The 26,329-nt window shown below is 42.4% G+C and overlaps 4 protein-coding genes and 1 long non-coding RNA gene across 7 annotated transcripts; 3 read left to right on the top strand and 2 right to left on the bottom strand.

Moving 5' to 3' along the window:
• Nucleotides 1-3,976: 3,976 nt before the first annotated feature.
• dia (diaphanous related formin 1) lies at nt 3,977-14,480 on the bottom strand. Of its 3 annotated transcripts, none has more exons than XM_015180772.2 (5): nt 14,225-14,480; nt 11,501-11,817; nt 5,550-7,496; nt 4,960-5,490; nt 3,977-4,896 (listed from the first exon to the last, which is right to left on the bottom strand). In XM_015180772.2, exons 2-5 carry the CDS (start codon nt 11,814-11,816, stop codon nt 4,424-4,426), a joined length of 3,267 nt encoding a protein of 1,088 aa, XP_015036258.2. In that variant the 5' UTR covers nt 11,817; nt 14,225-14,480; the 3' UTR covers nt 3,977-4,423. The 3 variants fall into 3 exon arrangements, with proteins under 3 accessions (XP_015036258.2, XP_033235490.1, XP_001356857.3); XM_033379599.1 differs by having other exon boundaries at nt 13,909-14,480; XM_001356821.4 differs by lacking the exon at nt 14,225-14,480 and adding an exon at nt 11,882-12,008.
• On the top strand, nt 11,759-12,655 carry LOC117183948 (uncharacterized). The gene is made up of 2 exons (XR_004469094.1): nt 11,759-11,859; nt 11,958-12,655. It is a non-coding gene; the product is annotated as an uncharacterized lncRNA (long non-coding RNA).
• A 1,369-nt stretch (nt 14,481-15,849) lies between the features above and the next one.
• Nucleotides 15,850-19,602, top strand: Rhau (RHAU helicase). The gene is made up of 6 exons (XM_001356822.4): nt 15,850-17,830; nt 17,888-18,271; nt 18,336-18,449; nt 18,719-18,991; nt 19,049-19,177; nt 19,413-19,602. The coding sequence occupies exons 1-6, from the start codon at nt 15,969-15,971 to the stop codon at nt 19,489-19,491; spliced, it is 2,841 nt and encodes a 946-aa protein (XP_001356858.2). The 5' UTR covers nt 15,850-15,968; the 3' UTR covers nt 19,492-19,602.
• Nucleotides 19,511-21,788, bottom strand: Ns4 (Nucleostemin 4). Its single transcript, XM_001356823.4, has 4 exons — nt 21,498-21,788; nt 21,066-21,394; nt 19,804-20,998; nt 19,511-19,745 (listed from the first exon to the last, which is right to left on the bottom strand). The coding sequence occupies exons 1-4, from the start codon at nt 21,574-21,576 to the stop codon at nt 19,615-19,617; spliced, it is 1,734 nt and encodes a 577-aa protein (XP_001356859.1). The 5' UTR covers nt 21,577-21,788; the 3' UTR covers nt 19,511-19,614.
• A 155-nt stretch (nt 21,789-21,943) lies between these two features.
• On the top strand, nt 21,944-23,324 carry Amacr (Alpha-methylacyl-CoA racemase). The gene is made up of 2 exons (XM_001356824.4): nt 21,944-22,127; nt 22,180-23,324. The coding sequence occupies exons 1-2, from the start codon at nt 22,020-22,022 to the stop codon at nt 23,191-23,193; spliced, it is 1,122 nt and encodes a 373-aa protein (XP_001356860.1). The 5' UTR covers nt 21,944-22,019; the 3' UTR covers nt 23,194-23,324.
• The last annotated feature ends 3,005 nt before the right edge of the window (nt 23,325-26,329 follow it).

Genomic DNA, 26,329 nt, shown 5'->3' on the forward strand with positions numbered 1-26,329 from the left:
CTAGTTTCATGCCGATCATCCTTTATTCCTCCTGTAACAGGTTTAAAGAAATTATATATAGAACAATCAAATCTTACACAAACTTTTAGTGAACTGCTAAGATATTAAATAACCGAGATCAAAGGAAATCTAGATCTAGAAAACCGTTACAAAAACCCACCGAATCTACCAGTTTATCGCTAATCCTTACATCGTTTTTCTCAGAAAAGTCAACTCCCTCGCTAATCCCAAACACAAATATACTTACTCGCGCCGATTGAGTAATCCCAAGCAATTCCAGAAATTCGAGAAGGATCTTTATAAAAAATACATTCATTGATCATTCAAGATCCCCTATCGTAAAACTGCAAATGTCGCGTCAAATAATTAGAAATGAATACAGCTGTGACAATGGAACCAAGGATGGTCTATGGTCAGGAGCAGCAGGACCAGGAGCAACAGCATCGACAGCCGTTGGCCTCGCGAGTTATGGGATGTACTTAAAATTCACTTATTAACGCTGGCGAAGGAGAGTGATGTGATCTACCAGAAACTGGTTCGGTTCGAGGATCATCGTGTCCAAACAAAAAACCCCTTAGTGCCCGTAAAGACAAAACATTGTAAAACAATTGAAAGGGCCGGTAACAAAACACAAAGTTTTATGATTGCGCGAACGCGACCTAGAGCAGGAGGACACGATCGTAACGGTTTCGGGGACACCAAACAAGGCTCATACAGATACAGATAGATGGGCTGCGTTTGGGTTGGGTTGGGATCGCATCTGATCGGGCTGAGATCATAAAGTTCACACAACAATTAGGCACAGCCACAGCCCAGATTTTTTCTTCGCTTTTTTTCGCAAATATCGTCAACAATTCGAAGGAATTTACTGCGTGGGCTGGGCCAGGCAACGGGTAGGGCAGGGGCCTGGTTCTGTGAGGTGAGGTGAGGTTCAAAACGGTTTCTGTTGGGTTGTGTCAGGCACGGGCAAGTCATGTAACAAGGTAGAAGGTTACCTGGAAGTCATTAGGGGCTTACAAAGGCTAATCCGAAAGGGAGGTATGCATGTACATAAACATATGCCCAGTTCATTCCAGTTGAGTTCTAGATGAATCAATCGTTTCGAAAGATCATCTTCAACATAAAGTAGCATAATATACATCATACATATTTATTAATGTATCAATTTTGTATAGATTAGGGTCAGAGTCTACCATTTGCTTATACTTTCCTTATGATGTGTACAGAACTATCTGTCAAAATATAAACCATCTCCATTTAAATTAAGTTTGTATTATTAAACAACTATTTATACTTTTCTGGCTTTTTTTAATCCATCTTTTTACTCAACATAAGCGCCTAATTTAGCTTCTCTTTTTCTAAATCAGAGTCTTATTAAGATCTCAAGGAAGGACCTATACGGTCGTCTTCAGCTCTGTAGCTATCGGCATATTTGAACAAACAAATACATATTAATCCGATTTTCCTTATGATTACTTAGACGTTTTTCTGCTTAGTTCTCTCCTACTTCAAATCTCTAAGATATATCAAAGAATCCTTCTCCTCTGTTTATTAGTAGGCTATCAAAACCACTCCAACAAGGTTATAATTTCAGTATAGATCTGTAGATATATTAATCAGATCCCTTATATATTAATATTTCCCTTTAATTTTCTCTATCTATCCTTCTAAAGTGAGGTACAAATGCCAGCTAAACTTATAGTTTAGATATGAATGAATCTTCAAATCTTTAAGATATGTATATCAAAGAATCCTTCTCCTCTGTTTATTAGAAAGCTATGAAAACCTCTTCCCTAAATTACGACAATCGGAGGAAAATGGTTTTTAAATACATACATAGTGAAAATAAATAAACTTTAATTGAACACGACCCATACACTTACAAATTAATATACATTTTAAATTTGAATAATCTTTTTGTCTGGGTGCACGAAAATTGATTAAATCATTACAACTATCTAAGGAATACTAGCATTCAGTTTATAGTTTCCAAAAAATCAAGAGATTTACTATGAATCATTTCCATGAATTTAAAATCCTTTTAATGCAGGTCCATCAATCTATTGATCTATCCTAAGTGATGACCGATCCTCAGGGAATTATGCCACACTCAACCTTTCCCGGTTCCAATAAAAACTGATCTATGATCTCTAAAACACTCTAATGCATCTCTATCCAATCATCATAAATTAGAATCTGTCCCTTGTGGAACATAAACAGATTGTAAAGAACTCAAAAAAAATATTTATATATTTTTCTTCAATTATGTTAATAAATCCATAAAGAAAGCAAAGCAAGCGCCATGTCCAAGCATGTCCCATAAAGCAGACTCCAAAAAAATGAAACTCGAGAGGCAATCAGGTCCCAGCCAGATATGACCAGGGCACAACTGTCGAACCAGAGCCCAACCAGATATTATAACGAATATACATATGTAGAACGTATAACGAATAACGTATTTACCGTCGCCAGACTATGGACGATGACAGATGGAATGGAATGGCTTTGTCGTGCGGCATTTGCTGTTTGTCGGTTCGTTTAACGTTTTGGAGAGTTTTATGGCCATTGGCCACGACCAACCCCACACTCCGCACACTCCTTACATCTCTCATACGAGCACTGTCCCCCCCTCCAACTACAGGGCAAGTGCATTTTGTGCGTTGTAGAAGGTAATCGTACTACCTCCAGCACCTCCATAGAGCTTTATGGGTGCCGCGACATTAGCGATAAAATATCTTTGTTAATAAAACAAATTAAAACGAATAAGAACGAAACGCGACGAAATACAATTGTGGGGAAAACCCAAAAGGTATTTTTGGATTTCGAAATGATAGCCAATGGAATAGGGTTTTCCTAGACAGTAGTTGCAGACTTTAATCAATCATTAAAACATTCTTTGCACTATGGATTATATTTGATTTTGGTAAAATATATTTTTTATTTTTCAAAATGTATTTCTACGATTATCATTGTCACAAAAAATAGGCATAAATTAACAATTTGTTAAGTGTAGCGCGAAAGGTAAAAATAAACACGATTTAAAAAGTTCCACTTAAAAACAAATTAAATACAAAAGAAATTTCATTTCATTTAGATATCATCACACATCGAGTGCCTCGAAAACGAAGTGCACAGCAAAATGATGGAGAAACATGCCACAGCAGAACGACAGGAAGAACCACAAAATAAAGATAGTTAGTTGATAGTTTTCCCCCGACTGGTCTCTCAGTTTCTAGCATAAGAACAGGCAACATATACCAATTTATCAGTTTCAGTAGTAAAAGCGTATAAAAATATATAATTTTTTTGTCGTTTTGGGGGTAGTCAAAAGTTGGTTTGATTTCGATTTGAGGCATTTGCTGATTTGTGAACTAGAATGGGCATAACATTTCTTGAGAAAATTGAGTACAATTGTAGGATACAGTCTTATACAAGGTTATCATTTGTGATTGATTCGATTGATTAATGAACTTAATTTTTGCTTTTTAATTGGATTCAGACATTGGGACTAATATGGCAGGCCATTTAATTTTAATAAATTAATAATTCATTTTTCAATCAGGTCTCAAAAGTGTTTTTTAACTAATTTAAATGAATTTTGATAATAATTTTTATACAAAACTGATATTTATAAAGGTTTTAAAGAATGATGCCAATACGGAAATAGATTTAAGTTATTTTAATTTCGTTTTAGTTTAAATAAACATAGATTTAAGTTCTTTGATTCAATAATATTTGCATTCCATAATAAAGACTGAATAAAGTAGACAAAGAATACTTGTTAGATACAGATTAAAACGTAGCTTTAGATTTCTCAATTTAAAAGTAGTGAAAAGACAGTCTTAAAAAAAGGCATTAGATTTGTTTTAGAAATTATATAGAAACAAAAATGAACTATTTTCATTATAGTTCTTCGTCTTCTTATTCCTCATGGATCACATATTAAACAAAAATGTTCGATTATTCTTTAGTATAGTAAAAATACACAAATTTATCTTTTCGTTAAAAATCCTCAAATAGAGATATCTAATCAAGTGTATAGATAGCCCTTGTACAAGCCCTTAGTTTAATGTAGAAAAATGTTTCCATTTTGTGACTTGAAAAACTTTCAGCAATGCTTCACATCATTTAAATCGATTCTCCAACGAGAGCTACCGCCCAGAGCTTATTTAGTACTTTGCGGCTTTGTTAAAATAGATATCTTTGCTTTAGCTAACTCCACCCGTACACATGCCAATCGAATTGATATGTACACAAGGCTACACAGATACGGATACGGATACACAGATATACAGATACAGATGTACATGGCTAATGTCTTAGGCCCTTAGATCGCTACAGATGTCTATTTATATATGTACAGAGAAGGAGGGAGGAGGGGGAATTGCTTGTGTATGTGTGTGGGTGGGTGTCTGTGTCCAAACTACGCCGAGCCGAGCACCTCGTTCAATATCATCTCGCGGGTCATTAGTTGGCCATTATTTACTCGCGTCCGGGATCGACTGCGACTGAGTTGTGCTCGTCGCTCGGCCCCCGCGGGTCGTTGTCTGCGCGCCTGTCGATTGCGCTGGCCAAATGCCGAGCCCGTTTGCAGCGCCTCCAGCAGGCTGTCCATGACGCCCTCCTGCGCCTGGGCCGCATCCATGTCGACCAGGGCACGCTTCTGCTGTTGTCGGGCCATTTGTTCGCGGGCCGACTGTTCGCGAGCCTCCTGCATGCGCTGCTTCTTTTCCTGCTCCTCGCGAGCGCGCACATTATCGTTGTGGGCCGACTTGAAGGCATCCTTGAAGGTCTTGATGTCGGCAAAGAACTCCTCCATGGTGTACTTGATGGGATCGAAGGAATAGTACTCGCTCAGGTCTTTATAAAGCTTCTCCATTTGCAGTTGCATTTTGCCTGAAAATTGAACGAAATTGTATTATCTATGAACAAGTTATTGGAGGGAATCCCAAGACATACCCAATACATCGACTTGCTGTCTGCATTCCTCGGCAAATTTACCCATCACTTCACTAAATTTGTCATCATCGCATTGCGGGACTTTGTTGTTCTGCAAATCCGTTTCCAGATTCTTTACCGCCGAATTCATTTGCCTCATTGCCTTCTGTATGGCATCCATATTCACACGCGACGCCCTGTCCACATGCGACAGATCGCTGTAAAAGTTGAGGGCATCGGGGAATTTCTTTTCCACGAGATCGGCCAGATAGTGGAGCAGCGTCTGCTTGTTTTCCGCATCCTTGGTGTTGGTCAATTTGGTCAGGTAGCTGATCTCAAAGCCAAAGGCAGCTTCGTTCTTGGAGCCCGTGTTCATGTAGTTGCCCAGCAGGAGTATCAGTTCCAGGATCTTGGAAAACTTTTTGCTGTTGCGCACCTCCTCGCAGGCTGCTGTACCGGCCACAATATCGGGTTTGATATCCGTCACCATGTCCGCGTAAGTCAGCTTGAAGTTCAGGTTGTGAAGGCGCGGCGACAGGCGTTTGATTTCACCTAAAAAAACGGAATGATTCTTATATGGTTGTGTTCTTCTAAAGCAGATCCCCACTTACCTATGGTTGCTGCAAACTGTTCAATGGGCGGTAGTGGTTCTCCCTTTGTTTTGATCTCCTGCAAACGCTTAAGCTGCTCTGGCGGCGGCAGATACTGGATCAACTGCTGCAGTATATTGGAGGACATTATGGCCGTATCGCAGCGCAGCAGACAGATCTTGATCTGCTCGTATGACAAATGCTTGAGGGAGCCACCCAACAGTATGGCCAGATTCTGGGCGGATTTCGAGTCGAGTACACGCAGATCGATCGTCTTTTTGGTCAGCGTTGTCGGCTTGTCCACCGCATCCTTTTGCTCTTTCTTCACGGGCTTTGAGGAGAATTTCATGGCCAGTTCTGCGAGGAAATCATCTTGGGCCAGCTTATCCTCCTGGCACTTGACCCAGAACGCCTTCTCGGACATTTTGGCCGGCACAATGGCCTTCCAGTTGGCCCGTTTCATAGGATTCTTTACGTCCCACTTTTTTTTGGGCTTCAGGCCGTGCGGCAGCACGGGCACCATGGGCCCCATCATCATGGGGGGCGGAGGTGGACCTCCAGGTCGCATCATGCCAGGCATCATGGGCGGTGGACCACCACCCATTCCGGGCATAGGCGGCGGGGGTGGAGGTCTGGGTCCTCCCATGCCAGGCATTGGCGGTGGTGGCGGCGGGCCTCCCGCTTGACCCGGCATAGGAGGCGGCGGCGGTGGCGGTGCTCCTCCTCCACCAGGTGGTGGCGGCGCCATTGGTATATTAACTTTCGGTAGCTTGTTGGGCGATGGAGCGGCCACACCATTGGCCTCCATCAGCTTGACCTTCTCCTCGAGATGTGCGGCCTTGGCCTCAGCCTCCTGCTTGGCGCTCTCCAGCTCCTCGATCTTCTTCTCGTACTCCTCCGAGCGCTTCGACTCCTTGGCCTTGGCCTTCTCCACAATATCGTCCAGCAGGAGCGAGGTGTCAATGTTAAAGTCGCGATTGGCAAAGTTCGGATCACAGTAGCCCTTGTGGAAGACGATCTGCGAGATACACTCTTCGATCAGTTGATAGTAGGCGGGTCGGAAGTAAAAGTCGTCGCGGATGTACAGCAGATGCTGCAGAATGGACAGGAAGTACGGCTCCGAGTTGGTGTCCGTGATGAGGTTCTTCAGCACATCGAAGCAGTCCTGGGCATCGTCCATGTTGAAGGTCACATTATCGAACCGCTGCACGAACTCCTCAAAGTCATCCTCCCGAATCTCGCTGAAGATCTTAAAGTGCTGCTGCAGAGCCTCATTGTTGCTGGTCTCCACGATCTTCTTGAACTCATCGAGACGATCGTACAGCCCCATTCGCATGATCTCGCACCTCAGATGCAGGCGAAAGTTCAGATCCGTGGGTGTGTTCGTCAGCGTATTGATGAAGATCAGACTGTGGCAGGCCAGCTCTCGCTTGGGATCCTGCTTGTCCGATGCAAACAGTGCATCCACAATCGGTCGGAAGCGTTCGCTGGACTTGTACGATGTGGCTGCTATCGTGGTGATGGCTCGCAGCACCTTCTCGTAGCCATTCCGCTCGTAAACGATGCAAAAGGAGGCCAACAGCTTGAGGGCCTCGCACATGGTCTGCGGCTTGCGGGGATCGAGAGATTGGGCCAGCAGCAGGACCACACTGTGCTGATCGGGCACGAGCACCACATTGAGACCCCACGTGTTGTTCATGATCGCTTTGAGGCATCGTATCGCCTCGAATTCGATGCGATCGTAGGTGCGATCCTTCTTAGCTCTCGACAGAAGCTGTTCGATCTGTCCGATGCCCGCCTCCCCAAACTCCTTGATCCACGAGATAGGATTGCTGGTGAGGGCCACGCGCAGCGATTCCACGCACTGGTAGACCTTATGCTCGCTGTGCTCCCCATTCTGCAGGTACTCCACATAGTCGATGGGCTTCTCGAAGCGGGAGTGCGTGTTGCGCTCCAGTGAGTTTTTGCCTGGTTGAATAAAGTTACAGATGCAGATACAGAGATATTGGTTTAGTATGGCTTTAGAATATATCGAGTGGGTTGCGTATCTTATCAGAAAAAGCTCGTAATTAAATCCCATTAACACGGAATGGATGATTAATCGAATGACCTCATACTTTCACACAATTTTTGCCGAATCATAACTGATTTGATAAGAATACGAGTATATCTATATGCATACCTATGTACATATATCTAGTTAGAGCATCAATATCTGTGTTGCAATAACTTTATATTTGTACAGAAGATACCTCTGGTGCTTCTTAGAGTTCCATTCTACTGCGTTCCCACAGGATATACTCGTATATTGTGATAATCAGAGGGTGACTCACTCCTCCTTATCTTTTGGCCCCCTCTAATGTATACGACATACTTTTTTAACACACTTCTGTACGCGTACGACTACAAAGTACAAGTAAAGTGGAAACTTGATAATAAGAACTTTTAGCTATCTATTCCGCATACGCTTTTTCAATTTAGACATGCACACGATGTATTTGGAAACTCGGATCCGAGCCTCGACCGCGACACTACGCATAAGAACTATCATAATTACTTTACTAGTACCTTCTTCTGTTTGCTTTTTATATACATTCCTAGACCATAACTTGATCTTGGAATTTTTTATGGCTCGTAAAATAATCTCAAAATTCCAATTGAAAGTCATCATATACAATATAATTACGAGACATGCACGCGAAATGCAATCTTTGATTGATTCTTACAATAAATAGAAAGCATTGTATCGCTCAGAATCCACCTTGGGGGAATTTTTAATAGTATTTCATAACGTAAACACATTTAAGTTATACCCATAAAATAATAATCGTGATGGGTGTCAGTTAGTCTTCTGAGAATTTTAGCTAGCTATACATCCGTATAAATCTGACCATTAAAGACTATGCTATTTGGAGAACACTAAATCTATAAAACTTCCCTAAAATATAATCCTTATTAGCAGAACTTCCATCTGTGGAAGCTCCACTGTGTAACTGTGTTATCGCAAAAAACTTGTTAGGCAAATTAAACCTCGAACAATCCACAATATCAGCCTTGAAGAGAGGGGACCTTCTCCTAAACACCACACCAACCGCAACCATTCCACTAAATATGCAATATACGAAAAAAAACATTTAAATTGGCCCTCCCCCATGGCAAAAGCAGCAGCACACACACTTGATATGGATACAAGTGGCCTCAGTAGAGCCCCCGAAGTACTCGCACACTAACTGTTTTATTAATTAACTCCGAGAGCCAACCGAAGCGTGTTAATGAACGGATTTCAGCTGTTTGTTGGCCATCATCATCATCCAGTCAATCCGTTTTTTTAGCTTTCAGTTCATTTCGCAAACAAGTGGCAGAGGCTGCCTAGAAGCGGCAGGTGGCAGTACGGGCCGGGGGGTATGGTTCTGCCACGATAAACACGACCCATAAAGAAAAAGTTTACTTTATATTCGGTTATTTATTGTTTACTTGAATATTCCATCCCTCCCCCTTACGACCTGTAGATCCCCACATCCACACTTCATGTAGATCTGCAGCTCCACCTCAAGCCTGGTGATTATTGGCATCATCATCATTATTTATTTTAAGCCGATTTTGTCATAAATTTACTTAACGTTTTCATATACTCGTTCAAATATGCATAGCAATTTTATGGTGGAAAAATTCTACAAAAATATTCACTTTTTCAGAACGTTACGGTTGCATTTCTCGAATATAAGATACCCTACTACTGGCCTACTACTACAATGGCCAAACTCATGAGGAGGCTTCGTCATGCACACGACTTATATTTTGTTTTTAATTATCAGCCATTCTGTTCTGAAATTTTCTCTAATGCGTCTGCTGTTGAAGAACAAATAAGAAGCAATTGCAAGCCATAATAACTAGGAACTAACTAACTAGAAATAACTAGGAAGCAATAATTATTGCTTGTATTACCAGGATTCAAAAAACGATAACAACAAAAACACCTATACAATGAGAGGACAGGAGATGACAGTACTGCCAAATATATTTTTGTTTTCTTCAATAAACATTTTTCCTATTCTTTTCTTAAGTATTTTCTCTGTATACCTCAGAAAATTTTTTATTTAAATTTTCGAAAACGGATGAGGTGGTGAAAGTCGATGTGTTTCTGTCTCTGGTATATTCTTCCGGTATTACAGAAATATGTCATGCAATACCTTATAGAATTATAGGTAAACGCTTTCTTCTGCCTCTAACAAGAACTTAAACGAATGCAATATACCCTTTCACTGTCCAAATACCGGGTACAAGCAGAGTGAAAATTTAGAGATGACAGAAGAGAGACAGAAGTCAGCACAATGCTAAATCATTCAGTCATATGCGAGGTTCACCTTGTTCTGGTCTGGTCTGGTCTCTCTCCCTCAGTCTCCCTCTATTTTGGATGCACTTGCTCATTCGATTACGAGCACCCATGGAGAGCACAGAGCAGCGGCCCCGGCAGCAAGCGTATATGCCACATTCACGCGCCTGACACTTGACGTAATTAAAATTGTATAATATGCATGGGTACATTTTTAATTTTCAATGTCTTCGTCGTACGCTCAAAATATGTATATTTTCCATACGACTTTATGTCACGCATTCGCTCGTATGCTTTTACGAGAACCGATGTACGACTATATTTGGTATATGTATATAATATTTGATAAACAAAAAAGGGAGAGAGCGGAAAAACGAATGAGAAGAAGTACAGTACTGTCAAGGTTAGCGCACAAGTAACCGTTACAAACGATAAGAGAGAGCAGCTTTGATTGCGTCGAGAGCATTTACTTTGAGACTCTAAGTTGATAATGGACCATGGGCCATGGGCACCACATGGGCAATTAACTGGAGCGAGACGCGACGAGACGAGAAGAGTTTTCTGTTGATGTTGGCATTGAGAACATATCTTCAAGATACGAAATGAGTTCGTTACAGTGGTAATTGCTTTTGGTTCATAAATAATTGTGCAGGCTTAGAGGAAGAATGCGAAAACTGATGAAGGAAACACAGCAGATCAACATTGATTCAAAGTGGAAATGAAGTATATAAGTATAAAATAGATTACAAATTAAAGGAAACACTTATATAGGGAATGGAACCTTTCGACTTTCTTAGATTAAAAACTTATATAGGGAATGGAACCTTTAGATATTCTTTCAGGGCAATTTTTACTATAGATTTTTCGACATTTGTGATCACACTTTAATGGAATGTATTAGCCAATTTCTGTATGAAATATTTAATGCGAAATTTTAGATTTTTCTTGCTTTTCTAGAAATTTAATCCACGCTTATAAAATTACCAAAGATCTTCCATGGCATACAATATCCATACTCGTTTCCGTCTCTTTTCGTTTTATATCGCTTTCGTGCCTACTGATACTCTTTTAAAAAGTCCTTGAAAAGTGCAAAAGAGAATGCCCTATTATCCAAAAAGAAAATATTGATTGGTGCTATATATGATGCACCTGACGATGATATACTGTTCTGATTCTACTTTATATACTAACTTCTTCCAAATACCAAATCTGTGCCAACTTTTAGCGAGATATTTTTAAAACTGGTACATTATTTTGTATAGACAAAAAATTGCACCATTTCCAATAGCAGATCGTTGACATCATGTTCATCACAAAAGCCGCTAAATAGCGATATCTCGTTAAAAAAAAAAGAAAATTCAACTGGAGACAAGTACGAAGCAAATTGGCAAATAAAACAAAGGAGAAACAAACAGAGAACAGCAGAGACAGCAGAGAAATTTCACGAGAATCAGACAGACTGCATACAAACACGCACTCCGATAACCACACGTACAAATACACGTAGAGACCCCAGTAGATACCCACTAGGTCTTTTGGCTAATCTTATCAGAATGGAATGCAATAAACTTGGAACACACACACAACACAAGGGAGAAAGGTGGATAGGAAGGGTGAAACGAAAAGTCGATTCGTTTACCTTTTAGGTGCCAGAGTATCATCTTTTGACGCTCCTCCTTGGACTTGGCCAGCAGCGGTTCCCGCTTGTCCTTGGGTATATTCATATCCTCGATGATTTCCAAGAACTTGGCATCCACCTGAGCCTCGCTCAGCTCCTGAATGTAATGCTCCACATCCTCGACGCTCAACACGCCCTCATTGTCCAGAGAGGTGGGCCGTCCGCCGTGAGTCAGAGTGCCGCTATTGAAGCTATTGCCTTTCGACTTGGACGGTCGTCCAAACCAGGTCTCCAGTATGCCACCACCTGTGGACTTTGTTTTCTCATGACGAGACATTCTGGAATTATTAAAATAGTCACCAATTAATATTTAATTTCTGGTAAGGAAAAACGTGTGCAGACCCAAGCTTCTTGAGACGCATTTTGCCGACAAATGGATTTATTGCTTTTTGTTTTTGTTTTTTTGGGACATGCGCAGGTCCCCACAGCTGTTCTTTGTTTACAGTTAGTTACAGAGAGACAGAGAGAAGAGAACTGAATTTGTCGAGCTGCAGAAACCGATTGATGATGGGTTTTCTCCGACGAATGCAATCGATGATGAGAGATGGTGCACGAACGGTCGATGGTGGAGTACGATTTTGTGGGGGGAATGGAGTGGAATCATTATCAGTTTGTGGTTTATTTACAATTATCTGGGGAGGCACAGTTCCCCCACCACCACATCCTCGATCTCTGAACATCTCGCATCTCAATGTGGAATTTTCAATTAGCATGTAAATAATGAGAGGGAGGATGGGACCAGAGAGCACATGCACAGGCTTTCGGTGGCTCATTCGAAGCGTGAAAACTGCCGGATTAAAATCATAAACAAAACAAAAACTCGAAAATAAACCAAAGCAATTAGATAAATACACACATTAATAATCGCGCAAACTAATTTTACAAAATGATGTGATGATGATTGGAATCGTGTCGAACCAAAATAGGAAATTTCAACAGGAGAGACTATGCTACAGCCTGATTATTCGGCTATGGCTTACCCTATGATTACATTACTTATTAATAATAGATGACCTTAATGTGATTAAATAGATGTGAGAAACGTATGTCAAGATTCTTCAGAGATATGCCTGGACATCGTAATTTAAATAAATCTCAATCTATAGATACATCTTATCCAAAAGGCTACCTTCTACATAAAACAAATGTACCCTTTTTTTCTAAGAATCCAGGGTACAGAGAGAGGGCAAACCGTGTGTTAGCTCGAGAGAGAGGTAAATATGAATGTTTATGGCTGATATTTGTGCGTATGTGTGTGTGTGTATGGGTAATTGTGTGAATCATGCGGTTAGGCCAAAATGCAAGCTGTTAAGATTTGAAGTGGCTGGCCTCCATTCCCGAGGATCGCCTGGGAACGAATGCTTAGACAACACATCCATCTAATGAATCATTAATAGAATCGAATCACATCATCGGACCGGAGTTCGACGCAGAAATAGAAGTATGTCGATGTAGCAGAAAAAGGTAGAGACGATCAACAGGTTTGGCGGATTCCACTTTTTATACCCTTGAATGGCGCTGTCTTATGATTTTTATTAGAAGTTTGCAACGCACAACTGCAAGGGTATCTAGAGCCTTGATTCCAGTCTTCGTTCCAGTCTTCCATTCCTCTTTTATGAGCGTGCAAAACGTACGCAAATCATTCACAATTGTCAAGCTTAAATCACATTTAATGCCAATGTGAATGATGTGTTTGACAAAGTGTGGCTGTGTGTTTGCGTGTGCGTGAGAGAGTGTGGGAAGCCAGCGCTCGAGCGTCCACGTCGAATGGCAGAGTGGAGCGACAAGTTCATGCCAGGGCAAAGCAAAGCAAAGCACAATTTCTTTTCATGTCTAAGCATGTGCGGAGGAAATGCTTTCAACAAGTTTCTTTTGCTTAAGAATTTTACCGAGCCGGTTGCTGTTGCAATTGCCTCATGTCCAGCAGAGCAGGGGGGGTTGCGTTCAGTCTGTGGAATCTCTTTCTCTAGTTTGTTTACACGGCTGCACTTTCTGCATTGGTGTGTGTGTGTTTGTTTGTGTGAATAGTTCAGAGGCCGCTGCAGCAGACACAAAACCAAAGCACAATAAAAAGAAACGTCTTTTGCTACCCTTGCGGAACCAAAATTTCTATAACTACATGTATGATTCAGTGAACAAACAGACAGACGGGCATCGACCCCAACTTTTGATCAAACATCAAAATCATCATCCAAATGGGTATACCCTGTTGTACCCTAACATTAGACGAAATGTAAACAAGCCCTAGCACGATAAAGGAAGCCTCTTTTCCATTCCAAAATTGAAACGGGCCTGGCAATGCCTGGAATTCCAAGAAAGAGGCAGTTCAAAAAAGCGTTTACAAACCGAGAATTCAAATATGCGCTCACCTTCGTTATATATTTATATATATATTTGTGTCGCCTGCTGCTCACTTTTGATTTTTTCGGTGGTTTACGTCATAAGACAGAAAAATAATGGCTTGGGGCACACATACACATAAACAGACACAAACATACAGACACAATCAAACGGCTTTGCCTGCTTTCTGTTTGTACGCGGCGACGCCGACGTTGACGCTAACGTTAAGCTGCGCAAACCGCTTCAAACACAAAAAACACTTTTGCGTGGTAATTACTAACCAACTTTTGTACACTACACCCAAAATATTTGGTGTATGCCAAGTGGTGTTTTGCTTTTGCTTATTTTTTATTGCTGGCTTTTACTTTGATCGCTGGGCCACCACTTGTTGCTGTCCCGCCTTAGCTCACACATGAAATATACAACCAACTGTTGGCTCCGCTGTGCCGTATAATCAAACACACACTTGGCGAATCGTTATAAACAACTTAACACGTAATTTGTTGGCCTTTACTCTCAACAATACGCAAAAATTTATAAAATGCAAGCGCCATACAGCGGATCAGTGTGACTGGTTCATCGGATTTATCGAACCTCAGAAATATATCGAAATATACCATCTCATTTTAAAAATATACCGTAAATATACTGACGAATTACCCAAGTTGTACCAATATTCGTCGATTTTGATATTCGATTTGATATTACTATCTATATAGAACTCTCAGCACTGCCAACATAATTTTATCCGATTAATGAATCAATTTTCTACTTGACTGTCTTATTTTAAATACATGACTTGTTTTCCTGCTACGGCGATTGCTGTTTTTGCTCCTCAACAACAATATAGCATCTCGTTATGATGAAAAAACGAACTTAGCTATCTTTAGCCCCCTCTATTTAAATAGTTCAACTACTTCTACTACTACTACGTAAGAAAAACACGATATCTTTCACCTGAACCGCGCTAAATTTATTAAATTTGCATTATTTTGGGTGGAATATTAAAATAGCCTCTTCGCTAACAATGGGTTAATCGTTCTCCGTTAAGGAGAGAATTCGTTCATATTGCTCAATTTAGAGATTCCGTGGAATAATTCTGGCTAACTAAAACCCTTAGTTCTGCCCAGATCATTTTAAGCCGTTGATGAATACACTTTCTACAAGATAGGCTAGTTTTTATTCCTTGCTTTTATTATATTTTGGCTAAAACAACGTTTAAACAAAATAGTTCAACAAAGTACAGTCGCAATGTTGCTGGTATTTGAGCACATGATGCGTGTATAGTCCTTTATACACCCTATTTCGTTAATTTTATATCAAGATAAAACGCAATTTATAAAAACCTATTCTCAACTTGATATGTTTTCATGATTTGATATGTATATTCATGTATATTATTAGTATCTTGTATATATTTATCGAGATCCTGGTACCTACGGAGCCTGGGATGACAAACATTTTCTCAATTGTATAATATCTTTTCCCTAGGGTATGAGAACTAGTGTTGCCGGGAATTATTGTTGTCAACCGGTTATTACGACAAACTCCTGCTTTTATTCCGTCGAATATTCCCAGCTATATATCTCTCAGTTTTGCCCAGATACTTTTATATGATTGATGAATCAATTTTGATCAGGATTAACTACTTTTAAGCACTGGCATGTTTTTTGTTTTAACAAAACCACGGTTTCAACAAAAATGTTTAACACTCGCAGTGTTGCATTTGCTGTCAACCACAGTATGATCATTTGTATACCCTATTTCGTTAATATTATATAAAGATACTGTTTTAAAACGTAATTAATAAAGACCTTTTCTGAGACTGATATATCTTAGACATATACATGCATAAGATTGGTGTCTTGTATAACCATCTCGATTCCTCTTAAACCCTCTTAAAGAATATGTTAACTTTTTTTGTCGCTCTTTCGAGCATCGCTGATAAATTAGTGTTGCCACATCTGCTCAACTGGCAGTCCCACTTTTTCAACGGGCTGGCAGCCTTCTCATATTTGAGTGTCATGTTGTTGGATGTTAGGATTTGTTGTTTAATTTGTTAAATTCAAATTAAATTTAAACTGATTGAATGGATCGTGATCGCGATTCCGACTCCCATGCCCGCAAGGGCAATCGTCCGCCCGGGCTGAAGGGCAAGGAAATTGGCATGTATTACCGCGACCTCGGTCGCCAGCGCGCGAAGGAGCGCGAGAAAATGAAAAAGGATGGCGGGCCGGACATGATTGAGCAGCCAAAAATCCGGCTGGGATGCAGTGTCACTGTGCCACGAGGCGCGCTGGAGCGCGTCAAGGAATTCATGCAGGCCTTCAACAAGACGCCCAGGAAATCCGACTCGCACTCGGATGTGGATGCGCAATTCGAGCTGCAGTTTCGTCACTTGCTGAGCGTCAATTTCCACCAGTTTATTGCCGAGAAAAAGCAGGAGAACAACACTTTGAACTACATCAACCAGAATTTGGATACGAAATTAATGGAGGAGCATCGAGAGCGCCTCCAGTCACCAAATATGCGCGAGCGTCTGCACGCACGTCAGCAGCTGCCGGCCATGAAGCATGCGGAGGAGATTATACGCGCCGTCCAGCAGAATCAAGTCATTCTCATTGTCGGCAGCACCGGCTGTGGTAAGACCACACAGGTCCCTCAACTGCTGCTCGATCACAGCATTGTCAAGGGCTGTGCCTCAGACTGCCGCATTATTTGCACTCAACCGCGTCGTATTTCGGCCATCACGATTGCCGAGCGAGTGAGCTACGAGCGTGGCGAGAACCTGGGCATCTCCGTGGGCTATCAGATACGCCTGGAGAGCCGCCGGCCAAGGGACCGGGCCTCCATTACGTATTGCACAACGGGAGTGCTGTTGCAGCAGCTCCAGTCGGATCCCCTGATGCACAGCCTCAGTGTGCTCATTCTGGACGAGATACACGAGCGCAGCGTGGAGACGGACCTTCTAATGGGCCTGCTGAAGGTCATCCTGCCGCACAGGCCCAACCTGAAGGTGATTCTGATGAGTGCCACCGTTCGAGAGCAGGATTTCTGTGACTACTTTGAGAACTGCCCCATGTTCCGCATTGAGGGGGTGATGTTTCCCGTCCGGATGCTCTACCTGGAGGATGTCCTCTCCCTCACCAACTATCAGTTCGAAAATTTGCGCACAACGAAAAAAAAACCGAATCAGGAGCGTAAGGAGTCCTTGATGGCGCACGAAGCCATGATCCTGCCGTATGTGCGTCGCGTCCGTCACATGTACGATCGAAGGGTTCTCGACCAATTGCGCCTGCCCGAGTCGGAGGGCTGCGAGGACATTGATTTCATCGCGGATCTGGTCTACTACATCTGCGAAAACGAGCCAGAGGGTGCCATTCTGGTCTTCCTGCCCGGCTTCGACAAGATCTCCAAACTTAACAAAGCTCTGGAGAACCCCCAGGGTTCGTTCAAGGGCCAACGCTGGCGCCAAAGTCTAGTCCTTTATCCCCTGCACTCCCTGATGCCCTCCGTCGAGCAGCAGGCGGTGTTCCGTCGTCCTCCGGCCGGCAAGCGTAAGGTTATTATGTCCACCATTATAGCCGAGACATCGGTGACCATTGATGATGTGGTGTATGTCATCAACTCCGGCCGCACCAAGGCTAGCAACTATGACATTGCCAGCAACATCCAGAGCCTGGACGAAGTGTGGGTGAGCAAGGCAAATACCCAGCAGCGCAAGGGTCGTGCAGGACGTGTAAGGCCGGGCATCTGCTACAATCTGTTCAGTCGGGCCAGGGAGGATCAGATGGCCGATATACCCACACCGGATATACTGCGCTCCAAGCTGGAGTCAATCATTTTGAGCCTGAAACTGCTGCACATTGATAATCCCTATGAATTTCTGGGCACTCTCATCAGTGCCCCCGAACAGGAGGCCATCAAAAACGGTGTTCTTCTCCTGATGCGGTAAGTTTGAATGAATTCTAGTCAAATGATCATCAAAATTTAAATGATTTTTTTCAGCATGGGTGCCCTGGACAAAGAGGGCATTCTTACACCGCTGGGCGTGCATTTGGCGAAGCTTCCCGTCGATCCGCAAATGGGCAAAATGATGCTCATGTCAGCCCTATTCTGTTGCCTGGATCCCATCACCTCGGCGGCAGCGGCACTCTCATACAAGTCGCCGTTCTACACGCCCTTGGGGCTGGAGAGCCGTGTGGATCAGGTGAAACGGCAGATGGCCCACAACATGCGCAGCGATCATCTGATGGTGCACAACACAATTTGTTCGTATCGTAAGAGTCGTGGTGATCGCAACTTCTGCTATACGAATTATTTGAGCTACATGACGCTGCAGCAGCTGGAGCGCATGAAGAATCAGTTTGCAGAACTGCTGTGCAACTACAAGTAGGTCAAAAGGTTTAATCCTTAAGCTTAGCATCCCCCTACCAATCCTCTCTCTCCTTTGTAGATTTCTTAGTTCACCCGGCTTACTAGACAAGTCATCCAACATTAATTCGGACAAGATTCCTCTTCTGAGGGCTATTATTGGAGCCGGTCTCTATCCGAATATGGCATACATGCGGTAAGATCAAGAGACCAACTCTGTATCTTTAGATGAATATGTCGGATCGCAAGATCGCAATTTCTTGGCAAGCAATATGCGTTGCTTGGTCATGACACTGAGACCGATAACCAGGGCTCAATACTTTGATAACATTTGGACGTAGTATCTCTTGAAAGTCGAAAAGTGTACTAATGATGTGCGGTTTTGATGTGAATTGTAGTGGACACGTGACAATTATTAATCGAAATCCTATAAAAGTACTATAATTTACCATAATTATCCAACAGCAAAACACGTCGCATACGGAATTCAGTGCGTGCTGTTCATAACATGTCCACGGACGACGGCAAGCGTGTGAATTTTCATCCTTCGTCCGTGAACAGCGGGGAATCCAGCTTTGATTCGGATTATTTCGTGTATTACCAGCGACAGAAGTCCTCATCGCTGTATTTACTCGATTCCACAATGGTCTTTCCCATGGCTCTCATTATTTTCGGCGATGGCGTCGAGGCGGGTGTCAAAGACAGAGTGCCCTACCTATCCGTGGCCAATACATACTTGTGAGTGGGGATATCTTTACAGATAAATGGCTAGTTTTAATGTTTATTTCTTTTCAGTTTTAAATGCAATCCAGAGACTGCCAAAGTGGTGCTTGAGCTGCGCACAAATCTGGGTAGATTGCTGCTGAAAAAGGCTCTCTGTCCGGCCCCCATCGAAGAGAATGGCGAAGAGAAGCAATTGATCAAGTATGGCATTAACTAAGACAAAGGCTATTCAATCATTAAGATGTTTTAAGAGGCACCAAAAAGCTATTAGGGGTTCAGGGTCAGGGGTTTTGGTTATGCCCCGAAGGATAGTCCAAAAGATAATTTAAGCACCAGTTCCCGTGCCCGTTTCATGCAACATCTTGGTGCTTTATAGTCTTTGCCAAAGAACACTTTTGTAGAAATTTTCTCATTCGGATTTCATTTTCTTTTGCAGAGCAATTGAGTTGCTGCTTTCATTGGACGAGAAATTGGATGACGATTCGTTTTCGTCCGACGAAATCGATGATATCTGAATGCGGAAGAGGCTCAGAGCATAATTTAATTCCATTTTATTGTGGTTCATTAGTCGAAAGGTATATTACCAAAAAATATATGTATAATCAAAAATAAATTATGTGTGTTTGTTCGAAGGATTATTATTCGTCTTCGAGTAGGGCAAATACATTGCGCGAACGTGGTGCCTCATCCTCCTCGATGGCGCACGAATCCTCGTCGGCATTGGTCTCATCGTTGGAGCTGTCCTCGTCTTCGTCCTCGCTATCAGCAGCTGGAAAAGAGGAAATTTAGAAAAGGGTTTCATATAGAGACTTTTCGTGGGATCTCACTATCCGAGCAAACGGAGGAGGTATCGCCATTGGTCTCGCTCTCTGGCTCATCTTGCAGCTCCACTTGTTGGTACTTCTTGACCTCCGGAACATCGGGATGCTGCAGCCAGTGCTCGCGGCGCGCCTCATACCCTGGCGGATAGAACTGCAGCACCAGCTGCTGCTGTCCGGCCAGGCACATGCGCAGAATGTGATTTGCGGCCCGATAGCGATCCGGCCTGGCCGCCTTAGCCGTTAGGAAGCCTCGCTTGTAGGCCCAGGCATCGGAAATGGCCACAGCCGACCACTCGTCATAGTCTTCGGGCAATTGGAGACGCAACAGTTCCGGCAGATTTACATGCTCGCCGAGAAACTTCAGTGAGCGATAGGGCACAGACAGCTGGGAGATGGGAAAGCTGCCCAGCAGCACTTGCAGGCACTTTGGCGTGGTCGAGGGAAAGACTAGGCCGGGACAGTCGCAGAGCCGTACGAGTGGTGTCAGGAATATGGTCTGAAAGTGTTTGGTATGTCCGGGAGTGCGACTAACGCTTACCACCTTGCGCCCCTTGAGGGCATTGATTAGCGAGGACTTGCCGACATTCGGAAAGCCAATGCAGCCGATGGTAAGGACGCCACTGTGATATTTGACATGCTCATGGGGCGTGGTATCGATGCTGCTGCTGATCTTCAGCTCACCTTCCACGGCTGCTGCAACATCTTCCAGAATGTCCAGCTGATCGCTCCGCATATCCTCGCGTATCTTCTGCTCCCAGGCGGACAGATCCACCTCCGACTGGACATAGCGCTGGCACTCGCGATAGATGTTGTAGACACCCTCCATGCTGCGCTTGTGGGCCTGTGGACCACGCTGGCAGCCCTTGCGAGAGCGTGGCAAGAACGAGGCAAACATAACGATCGGCAGCTGGGGATAGCGCTCCTGAAAGTACGCACGCCAGGCCACAACCACCTGTGGTTCGACGAGATCAACCTTGTTGAAGACCACAATAGCATGCTTTTTCAGTGTGTTGATGATGTAGTCGTACAGGGAGGGTGGGAACATCAGGGTGGCATAACGCACATCCACAATGATGAGCAGTATGTCCGAGAATTCAAGAACACGCCAGAGCTGACGCCACGTTTCCAGATTCAGTTCGAACAGCGAGAGTTCCTTGGTGTCACCACTGCGTTGCTTCTTTTGCAGCCCGTCCACATAATCCTAGGATTAATCCTTAATGAAATGCCGCAAATATCCCAGTAAACATGAACCATGAACCATGACCTACCTTAAAGTAACGATTCTCACAGCGGTCCAGCTGTTCTTTGGTGCTCGACAAACTCCAGGCCGGACGCAGGGGAAAATCACAGCCGGCAAAGTAGCGCTCATCGATTTCGCGCTCCGTGGGACTGAGTGACTGCAGGGGCTTGAAGCCCTCCAGCTTCAGCTGCTCCAGTTCCTTCTTGCCCTCCTGGTAGAATTGTAAATTGTAACGATTCACATTCTTGTTGCGATTTCCACCCCTAGCGAACGGCTGCTCCATGAGCTTCCGCGTCGTTTCGGGCACATCGCTGTCCTCGTAGGACTCCTGGGCACTGCGTAAATACTTGGGCGGACCTGGCCGGCAATCAATGTCATCGTTAGTGTGGTGTGGCTCGTGGGATTTGATTTCTTTTCTCCCACAAATATCAGTGGTAGAGGGGGGGAATTGTTGACGTACCTTTTGTGTTGCGTTTTTGCAACATCTGATCCTTCTTCTTCTTGCCGCTAAAGGCTACCTTGCGTCTCTGCTGTGGCATTGCGGAATGTTAATTTCGTTTGGTTTCCTATGCTTCTGTAGCTCTCTAAATTTCATTAATTTAATTCTGGTTAAATGTTATTGCGGCTTCTCTTTTGCGCCGACATTCCGTTGATGAGTCTGGCCAGGGCTGCCAGGCTGCTCGAAAGCTCCGAAGAAGTGGGCACTAAAAAATCAGTGCTGCCCACCTTAAAAAAGTTGTTTTTACTACGAAATTTAAACAAAAACACACAAAAATTAAGGAACACGACTATAAAATATTTAATAATGCTGATCTACATAAAGTGGCACATAAGACAGTAACATTTAATTTGAATTTTTAAATATACTACAGTTCATATGCAATTATTAGATTTTAAAAAGCCAAGTTGGCAGCACTATTATAATGGCGTCCAAAGTGCAATCAACTTGTTTGCTTGAATTAAGATTTGTAGCTTTTAAAAAATGCCGCTGAAAGGCATCAAAGTCTTGGAATTCGTTGGCCTAGCCCCTGGTCCACTCTGTGGCAAAATCCTGACCGATTTTGGGGCTACCGTCACCCGCATTGACAAGGTAAACACTCCAATTCGATCATTGATCTTTCTACATCTTAACATTTTTAAAGATCCTCGATAATCAGTTGGATGTACTGCAACATGGCAAGCGTACAATGTGCGTTAATATGAAAGATCCTGAGGGGCAGCAGCTTGTGCGCCGCCTGGCCAAGAAAAGCGATGTACTCATCGAACCCTTTCGACCGGGCGTCATGGAGAAGCTCCACTTGGGTCCCGCCGAGTTGTGCGGAGAGAATCCGCGTTTGATCTATGCCCGTCTGACGGGATTTGGCCAGCAGGGACGTTTGGCGGCACGCGCTGGTCACGATCTCAACTATGCAGCCATTTCGGGCGTTCTGTCCATGCTGGGACGCAGAGACGAAAAGCCCACCGCACCGATTAATCTTTTGGCCGACTTCGCGGGCGGCAGTGTGATGTGTGCCCTGGGCATTTGCCTGGCCCTGCTGGAACGCCATAACTCTGGGCGTGGCCAGGTCGTGGATGCGGCCATGGTCGAAGGAGCTGCCTATGTGGCCAGCTGGTTGTTCCTGTCGCGGGATCTTCATATTTGGGGAAAGCAGCGTGGCGACAACATCCTCGATGGCGGGGCATATTTCTACGATAACTACGAAACAAAAGACGGTCTCTACATGTCTGTGGGCGCGCTGGAGCCGCAGTTCTTTGAGCTTCTCAGGCAGCGATTGGAACTGCCCGAGGATCTGCCGCAGTTCGGAGACGAGCATCAAGAGCGGGGCAGGCGGCTATTAACGGAAGCATTTCTAACAAAAACCCAGGCGCAATGGTCGAAGATCTTTGAAGACATAGATGCTTGCGTTTATCCCGTGCTGGACTATACAAAAGTCCACCAACATGCCCACAACAAGGAGCGGCAATCCTTCGGGCTGCTCGGTGATGCAGTGGCACCGCGTCCAGCGCCACGACTGAGTCGTACTCCTGGAAAACTGCCCAAGGCAGAGAGCACAAAGCAGGAAGAACTGATAGGGGATCTGGAGTTGAAACCCGAAGAACTGAAAAGATTGTTGGAGTCGGGAGTGCTGACGTTGCCAGATCGAGCAAAGCTCTAGCCTGTCGTATAACAGTTCTTGTTGAAAGCTTCGAAGTGCCGTTTATTGTTTACATCCGTATTGGGAGCCGCCCCAAGATTTCTCCGATTGTTGTTTTAAATAAAAGACTTTATTGTTTTGTTGCTCTTGCATTCAAAATTCTTTTATTCTCGCTCTTGCACACAAAACACAGTTTAAATTTACTAAATTTTTCGCGTACAAACTATCAGTCATACAATTTGTTCATGAACGGGTTTGTGCCGAACTATTAGGGATTGGGGGGGAGGAGTGATAATACAGTATAATTTAATAGAAACTATCTTATCGTTTAAATTCCGATTTTTCGTTTATCGCTTTCGTACACGCTCTCTCTCGCTGTTTCTACTTATTCGCTATACTAGCATACAGAATTAGCACAGAAATATTCTCTAAAAAGCACCGCGCGTCAGCGTTACCAGTAGTTCGATTTCTCTTAGTTTCGTTTAAATATATATCGTCATATATATATTTAATACAATTCATTTATTATAATGCTCATATGTATGTAATGTATATGTAATGCATAAGTAGTTATGTATGTATGTTTCATGTAAATTTCACTAGTTTGATTTGGTTTTGGGCTGCAGGCAGTTTCATTAAAATCTGCCCGCTGGGAAATTGCTGTGAAAAAGAGGTTATGGACAATAGGCCAAACGGACCAACAAAAAATGATGCAACGAATGCTATGTAAAATGCAACTCTTTTGCTTATCATACCTTGAAGACGAAATCCACATTTCCAAATGGTTCGTAGGTGCCTTTCAATTTTCCTTGGCTGTTTTTGCCTGTTGTCCATACCTTTTATAATTTCATCGTTATTTGTAGTATGTAGTAGTACGTTCCGTATATGTCGCTTAGTCCCGGGTAAAGTAATTCATTGTAAGTCCTTAAGTAAGTGTTTCGTTTCGTATTTGTATAAATAGTAAGTCTCAGTTCTCAGTATAAAATCAGTACCATATGTTACGTTTTCAATTTGTTTTTTTTTGTTTTCGTTTCGTTTACAATTACCGTTGTGTACAGTTTATTAGTATTAGTTTATGTTTTTACATTAAAAATATCATAATTTCTTTACATTTCACTTTGCTCTGCTGCGCGTGGTGCTTTTTTTATTTACTTCAATACTTGCACACAATATCATACCCGTACACGCACACGAACATGCACACACACATTCTTAGCATACACAGTTTATCAAATCACAGGCAATGTTTACAGTTATAGTTGTAGCACAATTGGCATTTTTTGTAGAACAGACGACGCGACCTACACCCTATTCACACATTTAATAAAACGGCTAAAATGTCCATTCTCCAAAAAAAAAAAATTGGAGCAGCCTGGCATCTTAACCCTCATTTAACTTTTATCTTAGCTTATATGTTTTAAGCCTAATGAGGGAAAATCAAAATTTTACAAGCTTCTTGAAATTCTGAAGAGGTTTCGGTTTTTGGGTTTTTTTTGTTGTTTTTTTCGTTTTTGGAATGATAACATACAGAAATACTCAGTCACAGTTGCGGGCACACACGTTCTTACATTATAATAGATCTATACATATGCACAGGCATGTAGATTTAATATGTAATGTATAAAAGTTAGAAATTTGTGCTAGATGAGTGCTTCTCTAGTACTGGGTGTGATGTACCATCCATTCACTCGAAACTCTTTCTCTTTCCCAACACTACTTTTGCATAACAACCATTTGTCAATCATCACATAATTCTCATCATCAATTCTTCATCATACAACGCACGCACAAGCATCATTTATCATCTCAAGTACTCATCAAGTCATACTTAATCAACACACCTGTGAAAAATATGTGCAAAGAAAAAAGAAATATATGATTATTAGCAAAATATTTTGTATGTGTGGGACGCTTGTGCGCAGGTTTTTATCGGTTGTTTGTTTTTGTAACTAACTTATTTTGATAAATTGAATTTAAAAATTCTATGCATCACTTACATTTTGTTTACCACAGCCATAAAGTGCAAGATCCTCTCGGCGGCGGCCTTCGCAAAGCTCAGGCTGAGGCTCATCTTCAATAGATTCAGAATCATCCAAAAGTCATTCAAGAGGCAGACATAGACATACATCACCATTCTTCATCATAATTCATAATCTATCATTCATAGCTAATTTTGGTACATATTAAATTATTTCATTTTGGCAATTCAAATTGTCTCGTTGATATCGTTGTTATTCTAAAAGTTGTCATTTCAAAAACTCAATATTTAATAATGAATTTCTTTTTGATATGTTGAAAGGTATTTTTTTTAAATTTTCAAATTGTTTTGCTCTCGTTTGGACGGCTGTGCGATATTTCAATTGCAAACTTACCAATTGTTTTTCTTTTAGATATTTTTTTTTTGAAATGACAACTTGTTAGGGAGTGTTCATTGAAAAAAGCTCAAGTTTAATTCCAGTTGAGCTTTGTTTAATGAATTCCACATTATAATTACAAACCAGATAATTTTTAATGCTTATCTACGGTATCTAACCACACAATAGTTTGCTTTACATTCAGTTTTCGACACACTTTTATACTTAGTTTTAATTGTAAGTGTATTGAAATGTTTGGAAAAGATTTTAAACGGTTAGTTTTTCATTTGATTTCTTTTTTCCTTCGTTATTTTTCTCCTCGTTCACAGTCGCGTCTTTTTCGTAAGGTAGTTTCTGGTTATGTTTGTATGTATGGAAGTGTAAATGAACTTATGGTAAATGGTCCTAAGTATGTGAGTGTCGTTGTTTTTGTATAGAAACGGAATCAGGTCCGGGCTTTATATAGGCACGATTGCCAAAGCGGATATTCCAAAACATTCTGTATAAATTACACATCCCCACAAAAAAAAGTGTCGTGCGCGGCTGACCAAAGGCAATTAAAAATTTTAATTCAGTTTTCAAAAATTCAAAATGGCGGATCAAATAAGACCGGACTTACTTAAAACGAATAATTCTCCGGCCTTGCATCTAGATCTTTCCCTTTTAAATAGATCTTTTGAAGAGAAAATAACTCGATACATCTCGAAACAAGAAAACTCAAATTCGTAATCAGCGACCCCAAAAGCCCCCATTGACGAGTTTCAAGCAAATTCGATAAATTTTTCAAATGAGTTTCCAACATG

This window comes from Drosophila pseudoobscura, chromosome 4, assembly GCF_009870125.1.
Source record: "Drosophila pseudoobscura strain MV-25-SWS-2005 chromosome 4, UCI_Dpse_MV25, whole genome shotgun sequence".
NCBI lineage: Eukaryota > Metazoa > Arthropoda > Insecta > Diptera > Drosophilidae > Drosophila > Drosophila pseudoobscura.